This window comes from Ovis canadensis, chromosome 11 (assembly GCF_042477335.2).
Source record: "Ovis canadensis isolate MfBH-ARS-UI-01 breed Bighorn chromosome 11, ARS-UI_OviCan_v2, whole genome shotgun sequence".
Lineage (NCBI taxonomy): Eukaryota > Metazoa > Chordata > Mammalia > Artiodactyla > Bovidae > Ovis > Ovis canadensis.
The window spans coordinates 26,289,345-26,300,249 of NC_091255.1; the positions used below are offsets into that span (position 1 = coordinate 26,289,345).

General features: G+C 54.3%; 1 protein-coding gene across 3 annotated transcripts in view; it reads right to left on the reverse strand.

Annotated features, from left to right (window-relative positions):
- RHBDL3 (rhomboid like 3) overlaps positions 1 to 9,990 on the reverse strand; it is a 54,969-nt gene extending 44,979 nt beyond the window's left edge. Inside the window, exons 1-2 of one of the 3 annotated variants that reach the window (XR_011246982.1) lie at positions 9,595 to 9,804; positions 7,983 to 8,006 (exon numbers count right to left, since the gene is read on the reverse strand). Coding sequence is in view for 2 of the 3 variants with exons in the window: in XM_069542675.1 (XP_069398776.1) it covers positions 7,983 to 8,006; positions 9,595 to 9,699 (129 nt within the window). In the remaining variant the exon portion in view is untranslated. Of the gene's footprint in view, positions 1 to 7,982; positions 8,007 to 9,594 lie in introns of all 3 variants that reach the window. The other 2 variants (XM_069542675.1, XM_069542674.1) reach the window with 2 other exon arrangements.
- Between the last annotated feature and the right edge of the window lie 915 nt (positions 9,991 to 10,905).

A 10,905-nucleotide genomic window follows, 5' to 3' on the forward strand; every position in this document is an offset into this window, starting at 1 on the left:
AGATCCCTGGCTGGGGAACTAAGGTTTTGCCTGCCATGTGGGGTGGCCAAAAAAAATAATAAATGATATAAATAAATTTAAAAAGCTGGTGGAGGACTTCCCTGGTGGTCCAGGGGTTGAGAATCCACCTGCCAATGCAGGGGACACGGATTGGATCCCTGGTCTGAGAAGATTCCACATGCTGAGATGCAGCTAAGCCCACATGCCGCAACTATTGAGACTGATCTAGAGTCCGTGTTCTGCAACGAGAGAATCCACTGCAGTGAGGAGCCCGAGCACCATGACTAGAGAAAGCCCAAGCACAGCAATGAAGACCCAGTGAAGCCATAAATAAATAACTTTTCAAAATAAATAAATAAAAAAGCCGGTGGAACAAGGCTGGCCAAGTTGTCCACAGCTCCAGACACTCATCAGCTCATTCCCGTAACACAAAACAGGACCCTGTGCCCAGGTTCACTGTCAAATGGGAACCCTGGGTAGAGGAGGCCTGCCCTGGGCTCTGATCACCTGGTGCCTGAAGCCTCGTTCTCGCCACAGACTATCCCACAGCCAGTGAGAGGAGGGAAAAACGCTTTGGCATCCACCCCCCCGCCAGCCCCCACCCCTGGCAGTCTCTTTCCAAAAACTTCTCTCTGTGGAAAGTTCAGAGAGAACATGGTTTTCCTGCTCCTGACCTGAAGAAGTCAGCTTGATAAGCTGGAAGGAACCCCAGCATGGGGATTTGGACACTTTGATCCAAGACCTAGAACTAATACTCAGAGGTAATTTTGAAAATGGTGTCAATTTCTCCAAATTCCAGTAACATGGTAACAACCACGTGTGTTTATCAGGGACTCACTACACACCGCCACGTGCTGTGCACCCAGCATCAGGCCCTGAGGGCAGGTAGCTGACAGATGAGAAAACTGAGGCTTCGCGACATCACCCAGCTGGCCCCTTGTCACGTAGCAAGCAAAGAGAAGCAGAACTGGGACTCAAGCCAGACTCCGTGTCCTCGCCTGTCCCTTAGTCACTTGGGGGTGCCGAGGAAGCAGCCAGACGTCTGCATGGCCCGGTGGCAGGAACACAGGTCAGAGAGAGAGAAAGCAGAGCTGGGCTCTTGTCTCAGTCTGATACTTCAGCACCAAGTGACCTCTGAAGGTCACAGACTTCTGTTTTCTCATTTGCAAAATGAGCAGACTGGACAAGATGCTTCCATTGACCTCCTGATAAGCTGAGGTCCTCAAGGTGGCCGTAGCCCCAGAGGCGCCGACCGGGGCGAGGTGGCCCACAGCCAGGGCTAGCGCCCGGAGAGGACATCAGAGCCAGAGACGGCGTGGGCAGGGATGTAGCGGGACCTGTTCGCTCCCACACGTGTATGCCTATTCCGTGTCAGGCAGGCAGCCGGGCAGCACACCACCTCAGCTCCCTCAGCCTCACTGCGCAACTGCTATCCAGTGCCTTTCTGGGAGTTAGGGATAAAAGGGTTAATGCAGCATGGCTGCTGGGGTCCCTGGGGGCAGGGGAGGGGAGCGCCTTTGTGGTGGAGGAGAATTCAGACTCTAGGGACCTGGACACCACCTGATAAGGGGCTGGAGGTACAGAGCCCAGGCAAGGCAACCCCTCTCTGCTGGCTAATCCTGTGTCCCCAGGGGCGCCGCCAAGGCCCCCGAGTCTGGAGCACGTGTTTTCTCTGCGGCTCTTCACTAATCCATACAGCAGTCTCATCTGCACCTCTTTTCAGCTCCCAGAACCGTCTTAATCCAGCCAGCAGGAGTGTAAATGAGGTAGGCTTTAGGGTCAGGCTCAGAGAAGACCACAGGCTGAGGGTAAGGGGGACTGGGTAGAGGAGATACTTGGGGAAAGCAAGCAGAAAACTCCTCTGAGCACATAAGTGGCTCTGTCTCAAGAGTTGGGGCTGGGAAGGAGGTGGTCTAGAGGCAGAGACCTTCCCTATGGAGGCATGGATCTCAGAAATGACTCTGGGCTTATTCTAGCAAATTCTGATTCCCCATCAAAAAACAGCTGTCAAAGGTAACTATGGCTTAAGACTTCATGCTTCCACCGCAGGGGGCGTGGGTTCAATCGCTGGTCAGGGAACTAAGATCGTGCATGCTACTCAGCACGGCCAAAAACAAAACAGGAAAACCCAAACAAACAAAAACATCAATCAATGCCCATTGGGTATCAGATATTATTAAGAGAGTTTCCACTTCCATTCAACTCCCACAATCATCCCTAGACTTAAAGATTATCCTCTCCATTTCAGAGATAAAGAAATTGAGGCTCAGAGCAGTAATGTCACTTTGACCCCAATCACAGTCCTGGGCTTGAACCCAGGACTATTTGCCCCACATACAGGGTTTTCTCCAGCAGCCCACCCAAGCAGCCTCTTGTTGTGGTTGTAACATGTTTATAATTTTGGAGGGAGAGTCAAGATTTGTCTGCTTCCCTTCTGGGAGATTGGCAAAGTTAGGGGTCTCTTCTTGGAGACTGAAAAATGTATGTTCCCAGTGGGAAGGGGAAAACGGGAAACATGATCAAATTCCTTCTAATTCTCCCTTTTCTTTCTCACATGCTTGAGCTTGGAAAGCAACTGTGCTCTGTTGACTTAACAGAACTCTGCTCCAAACCGTTTTGCTCATTAAACATTTGGAGATCTTGGAGGCACTTGTATGTGTGAATGTGGCAATGGTTTTCCAACCCCAGAAGCCTTTTATGAGTTAGCAGACTCCAGTCCTATGTCTGCCATGGACCTGCTGCTTGACCTTGGGTCCTTGAGGGTACCTCCCTGGAGTCCAGGAAGGACTGGGAGACTATCAAAGCATAACCTGAAAAAGAGAAGCTTGGAGGAAACCTATGGAAGAAATGTAAAGCAATAACTAAAGGGTACTGGGAAAAATTGTAAATATCAGGGGAATAGATCAGAAATAAAAAATAAACCCCACCATGTATATTAATAAAAACCTACCAAATGATAAAATTTCTCACTATATAAAGGAAGGCTTTCTTAATAAGTGATGCTGGTATAATTGGATAGGAATTAGATCTGGAGGGAGTAAAGAGTTAGAGGATTTTTTTTTTAATCAGAGAAAAAGAAGTAGGAAATAGAAGCATCTATTTATGAGATCCTAATGGGGCAGGAGAGGGGGACGACAGAGGATGGGATGGCTGGATGGCATCACTGACTCAATGGACGTGAGTCTAAGTGAACTCCGGGAGTTGGTGATGGACAGGGAGGCCTGGCGTGCTGCAATTCATGGGGTCGCAAAGAGTCAGACACGACTGAGTGACTGAACTGAATTGAACTGAATGGCAGTAAGCAAAGAGGAACTAAAGAGCCTCTTAATGAAGGTCAAAGAGGAGAGTGAAAAAGCTGTCTTAAAACTCAACATTCAAAAAACTAAGATCATGGTATCCAATCCCATCACTTCATGGCAAACAGATGCGGAAAAATGGAAACAGTGACAGACTTTATTTTCTTGGGCTCCAAAATCACTGCAGATGGTGACTGCAGCCATGAAATTAAAAGACACTTCCTCCATGGAAGAAAAGCTATGACAGACCTAGACAGCATATTAAAAAGCAGAGACGTCACTTTGTCGACAAAGGTCCGTATAGTCAAAGCTATGGTTTTTCCAGTAGTCATGTATGGATGCGAAAGCTAAACCATAATGAAGGCTGAGCGCCCAAGAATTGATGCTTTCAAACTGTGGTGCTATTTGAATCAGTTCTAATGAGGTGGATGAAACTGGAGCCTATTATACAGAGTGAAGTCAGAAAGAAAAACACCAATACAGTATATTAACGCATATATATGGAATTTAGAAAGACAGTAATGATGACCCTATATGCAAGACAGCAAAAGAGACACAGATGTAAAGAACAGACTTTTGGCCTCTGCGGGAGAAGGTGAGGGTGGGATGATTTGAGAGAATAGCATTGAAACATGTATATCATCATATGTGAAATAGACCGCCAGTCCAGGTTTGATGCATGAGACAGGGTGCTCAGGGCTGGTGCACTGGGATGACCCTGAGGGATGGGATGGGAGGGAGGTGGGAGGGGGTTCAGGATGAGGAACACATGTATAACCATGGCTGATTCATGTCAATGTATGGCAAAAATCACTACAATACTGTAAAGTAATTAGCCTCCAATTTAAAAAAAAAACAAAACAAAACTGTGGTGCTGGAGAAGACTCTGAGAGTCCCTTGGAGAGCAAGGAGATCAAACCAGTCATCCTAAAGGAAATCAACCCTGAATATTCATTGGAAGGACTGATGCTGAAGGCAAAGCTCCAATACTTTGGCCACCTGATGTAAAGAACCAACTCACTGGAAAAGACCCTGATGCTAGGAAAGATTGAGGGCAGGAAGAGAAGGAGGTGACAGGGGATGAGATGGTTGGATGGCATCACCAACTCAACGGATGTGAGTTTGAGCAAGCTCCAGGAGATAGTGAAGGACAGGGAAGCGTGGTGTGCTGCAGTCCATGGAGTTGCAAAGAGTCAGACACAACTGAGCAACTGAACAACCAAAACAATTCATGAGATCTGAAGAGGGATGGAAAGTGCCTCAGCTCGGAAGCCACATAAGGAATCATGAAGGAAAAGCCCAAGAGATTGAACTGCAGAAAAAGAAGACATTTTTACCATTATTTTACACCATAACAACAGGTTAATATTTAAACTTTAAGATCCAGTATTTAGGAAAACCATTCCGATTCCAAGGCTATGAAAGGATCATTTCCTCAATGAGAAGTTCAAACAGGAAACAAACACCTGGAATATCTGGGAGTTGAAGTAATGATTTTCAGGCTTCCTACCAGTTATAACTTCTGGGATCCACAGAGAAGTATAGGGGAAGGGATGAGGTTGGGTGGCGTGTTGCACTCTTGCTTGAACAGACCAGACAAACACCCAGGATGCCAGTGGGGACCAGCTGAGAAAACTTCCATGGGGCTGGAGTCACCTGTTTTCTTCACCTCCAACTCCCCAGAAGGCATTCTGGTGGAGGGGTATCCACATAGGATCAAAAGGCCAAGGTCATGGTTTCTAGCCCTTGGCTCCAATCAGCATTATGTTGGGTGAAAACCACTCTACATGCTGAAGAACCAGACAGCACAGAGAGACTGCTCGAAAACCATCCCTAACACTGGAAAAAGGTTCCAGCAGATCCCAGTTTGAAACCAGGTGATCACTGGTATCCCCTTGACCCAGGAAAGGAAGGCGGACTGACTGGGGCCAGCCTCCTTATCCCATGACCTCAGAAAGGTGAATTCCAGGGCCACATTAGCCGGCAGGGATTCTGACAAGTGTCAGGAGAATCCCACCCCATTCAGCACAGGTTGACCCATCAGGGCTATTCCTGTAAGAAATTGTGGGGAGGGTACCTGTAACCCCCAGCCAAATATTCCTTCCTGAGTGCACCAAGTTCACCATCACCAAATCCTGCCTTTAAATAGGCCCAGAGGAAGAGTCAGAGAGGATAAGACCCCCCAGCTCTCCTGGGGCCCTTCTGAAGTTGTACGACCATTTATGAAGCCTCACACCTGCTCTGCATTCAGCCCTATCGGGGATGGTCCAAGGGGAGCTGCACAAAAGAGGCGGGAGAGATGCAGAGGGATGGGTATCTGCCAGAGGTTGGGCCCCCTGCTCACGAGCAGCTCTCCTCAAACACAAAGCACCGATAGGAAGGAAGACAACAGAAACAGGCTTCTAAAGCCATGTGAGGGCTGGGGAGCGAACATAAGGCAGAACTCATGGCGATAGAAAAAAAAAAAAAAACTGTCCAGTGTAAGCTTGGGGAGTTTCTTTCCCAGAAGTGTGTCTGTCCAGAATGGTTTCTGGGTGGGCCTTCCCAGAAGCAGGGGGATGAGCTCTGTGACACTCGGGATCTCCCTCCAGTGGGAAAAACTGGATTTCGTAGACCACCCACTGTTATCAGGTGCCATGCATTTTCTCTGCTCCCTCAAGTTCCAAATTCTTCCTCCTAAAAATTTCCCTCCATTCGTCCAAATCATTCCTTTCACAGTGTAAACACACAGGCAGGGACTGGCGAAGGAAATTAATCAAATGAGAAAGACACAGACAGAGGGGAAAAAAGAACGATACACTTTGTTCTAGGTTTCGATTCTAAATCTGGCAGGAGGTGTGAAGGGTTGGCAGCTTGCTGGTCGTGGCATCGGTGACAGCAGGCGGCTCCCTCCTGCCTCAGGGCGTCAGGCCAGCAGCTGCTGTGCTCTTAGGAGCCCGAGGGGGAGTCAGTCTACCCGAGCAGGACCGGAGGGGTGGGAAGCTCCCCACATCAGTCAGGCCTTGTGTTAAGATGATGACACCCCCAAATCTCCACTCCAGGCCCACCCTGTCTTTCAAGCTGAATTCCATGTTTTTTCTTTAAGATTTTTTGGATGCAGACCATTTTTAAAGTCTTTATTGAATTGGCTACAATGTTGCTTCTGTTTCATGTTTTGATTTTTGGGGGGCCTGGAGGCATGTGGGATCTTCGCTTCCTACCCACACTGGAAGGCGAAGTCTTAACCACTGGACTGCCAGGGAAGTCCCCTGAACTCTGTTTTCAATCCCGCTCGGCATCTGCATTTAGCTGACTCAAACTGAACTGGTCTGAAATCAAAGTTGTCAGTTTTATGAACCCTTCTTTTCCTGCTCCTCTCAGGTTCAGAACCTCGATGTTGTACATGTGGTCTGACTCACCCATTCGGATCTGTCTTGGATCTCCATTGCAGCTGCGGCATCTTTAGCTGCAGCACGGACCTCTTAGTTGTGGCATGTGGGACCTAGTTTCCCAACCAGGGATCAAACCCAGGTCCCCTCCATCGGGAGTGCAGGGTCCTAGCCACTGGACCACCAGGGAAGACCCAAATCTACATTTAGAATCTCAAAGTAATACATGTGGTTCACCTCATCTATTCTCCCATCACCATGTCCTTCTTCCTTTCCATTCCCACTTTTCCAAGTCAAGGTGCTTGTCTCCATGCATTGCTGCAGGCTCCTAGCCATCTTCTCATCTCTACTCCACTCTCACAGAGCATCTTCCCAAAGTACCCCCTGGATCTTATAACAAACTTGCCGAAAGTACTTTGAAAGGCTTCCCCTGCATTCAACGGGATGAGGTCTGGTGCAGGCTACTTTTTCAGCTTTATCTGCCTCTCCAACCCAACACCTTTCCTCTGACCCGACCAGACTGGTGTCTTAAAGTTGCACACACCTCATGGCAGAATCGTCTTCAGCCCAGGGCACCATGCTCGCTGTTCCCCCACACCCGGGGAAGCTTGTGACACAGGGAGGGAGAAGGAAACACACAAGAGCACGCAAAAGCAGTTCCCAGCAAAGAAGAGAACCATTTCCCTGCAGAAGATCAAGTGCTGGTCTGCCTGTTCCAAAGCCAATGCGGGCACTTCCAACTCCACCTCCCACACTCCGACTTGAGTGTTGCAAACAATCACATCCTGTTTTCCGTCTATAGCTCCCCCGTCCCTGAGGTAAAATCATGAGTGGTCAGCTTTCAAATAGGGCTCATATTTGAGTCACCCACCAAGGATGGCAGAGATCTGACCTCAGAGACGGCCATGGATCTGTGATGGTGGAGGGAGAAAAAAAAAAGGGGGGGCGTGGGAGGGGGGATGTTCACCTAAGCCCTTCCCCCACCTCCCCAGCCCAAACGGGCTATCCCCCTGGCACACAGAAAACATACATCCAGGGCTCTCAATGCGTATTATCGGATTTCTCCCTGGTATAAAGCTGGTTCCCGTGAAGTGGTGTTGGGAGGAGGAGGCAGGGAAGGATCTCTTAAGGGAGCCCCCCCCCCCACCTCCTCTTGAAACCTGGAGAGCAGTACCATTCAGACCCAGAGCTGCCTTAGGCCACACCCCCACTCCCACGTCACCGTCTCAGGAGTGCAGAGCTGGGGAAGCCCACGCAGGCAGGGAGACTGCGGGGAGGGCTGGCAGGAAGGGGAGGGGGCATTTAACTGCTCACCTACCTGATCAAACAGGACTTTCCAGTGCTGGTAGAGAAAGAGCCATGCAGGAGAGGAGGAAGAGGAGAGAAAGAAAGAAACACACTTATCACCAAGGCCTCTGCAGCCCCCTGCTGTTTCTGACCTAGCCTCCCAGCTGCGGGCCCAGGCTCAGGGACCCGAGGCCAGGGACCCCTGGGAAGAGTTTCCCAAATGAGTCTACACCTAGCAAAGGTGGGAAAACTCAGACTGGGGAGGGAGAGCATGCCTCATTCTGGGACACGCAGGAGGGGACATGAGCAGAGCAAGGGTGATTCTCAACATTCCTTAAAAAAAAAAAAAAAAAGCGTGCCATTCTGTCCAAGGGCCTCTAATAACTTCTGCCGCTTAGCTCCTATCTCGGCGTCTACTCCCAGGCTTGGGAATGCATGCCCGGATGCTTCTCCGGCAATTCCATCAGACCCGCTGCAGCAGTCTCCACCTGCTGGGGATCAAAGACCCCCTATCCGAAAACACATCCGGGCATAAGCATTAAGGTTTGGCCTCTACTTGGGAGGAGGGGATTCCCGCATGCTCTGAAACCCACCCCTGTCTCTTTGCAGGCTGAGCCTAAGTGAGGAGCCCCTGAGTCAGCCAAAGCGATGGGACCAGAAGCAACAGAGGGGGTTTAAGCACAAGAGCCAGAGGGGATACAACCCTATTCAGACTTCCCCGCTGAGGCTGGGTAGACGGGGGGGGGGGGGGGGTGGTGGCGGGGGGAGGGGAGCGGGCTTCACTTCCCGGTCCCCCCCAGCCCGAGAGGTCAGGGGCAGGGCGGAGCGTCTGCCCAGTTTTTCACCTCTGCGGAGCAGGTTAACCTGGGGAGGGAGAAGCTTAAGAAACTCCAGTTCCCAGGACTCCCCGCTGCCAGCTTTGCCCATGGCTCCCAGGACCGGAGGGGGGTGGGGGGAGACTCCGGCAGCAGATGGCAGGGAAGCCCTGTGGGGCAGCCCCTCCCTATCCTCGCCCAGGGGACCGTCGCTGGCACCGACGCGGTCTGGGACTCCTAAGCCCCCCTCTGGGAGCGAAAGCTCTCCTGGCACTCCTGTGCGTCCTCCAGCCGGGCTCGGGGCCAGGGGCTAGCTAGAATTTCGATCAGGGTCTTGGACAGGGCAGGTGCCGGGCCGGGGCTCGTCAGCGAGCGGAGAAAGGGTCGCCAGGGCGGTCTGCGCCGCCGGCTTCCGGGGACTCTGCGGCGCCCGCTCCTTCCCCGGCTCCGAGAGCCCGCAGGTCGCGAGTGGGAGGGGAGGGGAGCTACCGCTGTGACGCGGCCGCCTCTGCGGGAAAACGCCGTGTCCCGGGCACTGCACCAGCCGCGGGGAGGGGGCTCGGCGGCCGGCGGGTCCCCGGCGCAGCGGCGGGCGCTGCGCTCCGCCGGGAAGCCCCGGGAGCCCGGGCAGGGGATGGCGCGCGCGCGTTTCGGGGAGACCGGTTCCCTCCGCCCCCTCCAGCCCGCGGGGACCCGGCCAATCCCGGGCGCTCCCGCGTCACCTTGAAACCTCCCAGTTACCCCGCGGGGGGCGAGTCGGGGGCGGCGGTCCCCACCGCGGCCCCCGCCCCCCAGAAAGTTTGCCGGGGCGGGGGAGGGGGCACTCACGTCCTCCGCCGGCGGCCGCTCCTCGGCCTCGGGCTCCAGCTCCTCGATGCGCTCCGCCTCGGCGCAGGCGGCCACCGCGGGGCCCGGGCTGGGGTGCTCGCCCATGCCGGGGCGGCGTCCGGGGCCCGGCGCGGCGGCGGGGCTCGTCCCGGGGCGCCTGGCTAACTTTGCGCCGCGGCGGCCGCGCCGCTCTGGGCTGCCCGTGCGCGCCGCGCCGCCTCCGCCTCCGCCCCCATGGTCCCGGCCCCCGCGCCGCCGCCTCGCGACCCCGGGACGCCAGGCCCTCCGCCGCAAACTTCTCGGCGCCCGCGGCCCCGCCGGCCTCCGCCTCCACCCCGGCCCCAAGGCCCGGCTCCGAGGCGAGGGCGCCCTTGGGCCGGCCCCGGCCCCGCGGCTCCCCGCGCGCTCCCTCCTCGCTTCCCGCGGCCCCGCTCTGCGCCCGAGTCTCCTCCTCCCCGCGGACTCCTCGGGGGCGGTGCGCAGGCGGGGGCGGGGCTGCTCCCGGGACCGCCGCCCCCCACCCGCCACCCCCGGGCGCCACCGCCCGGGCCAAGCCGGTCAGAGCGCCCCGGCCCGGGGAGGAGGAGGGCTGCGGCGGGCTCGGCGGGGAAGTGGCTGCATGGCCCGGGCGGGGGTGGGGCTGCGCGGGCCCGGGCCCCGTCACCACCTGCCTCCAGCCCGGCCCGGGTTTGTCTCTCCGTGCGGGACCGGGTGGGGTGAGGGATGGGGGGGTGCAGTGTCTACTTGCCGAGACCCACCGGGCTAAACTTGACTTGGAGGCAGCAGACGCGTGAAGGTGGCAGGGGCGAGGTTCTCCCTAAGTTGGCAATGTCGGGGTTAACTGGAAGTGAAATGGGAGCAGGATGCTAGGAAGACAGGATCCCCGCCCCCACCGCCACCCTTCCCTCACTCCGGTCCCGGATCCAAGGAGGTCCAGGTAGGCTCAGGTAGGGGAAAATCAGGGGAGTCCCGGAGCCCAAACCCTGAAATCTTGCCCTCCGCACACCCAGAGCTATGGGACAGTGTCCTGGCTTCACGGAAGCAGGCTGACAAAGGTAGGACCAGGCAAGATGGGAGGTAAAGAAACTACAGCAAGTAGGAATCGAGTTAGAGCCAGAGGAGCAGGGGATCTTCTAAAGAAAAAAATTGGTGCTGTTTGCTTGCAGGAAAGACCTCCCAAGAGAGGCAGTCTCCCTTAAGCAGAAGCTCTGCCTGAAAAGGGTGCCTGTGGCCGGCTGGGACAGGTGCCCTGCTCTCCCAGGGCCTCAGGGATTCATTGCTGGTGATGTTCCCCAGTCAGCCCCCAGCCCA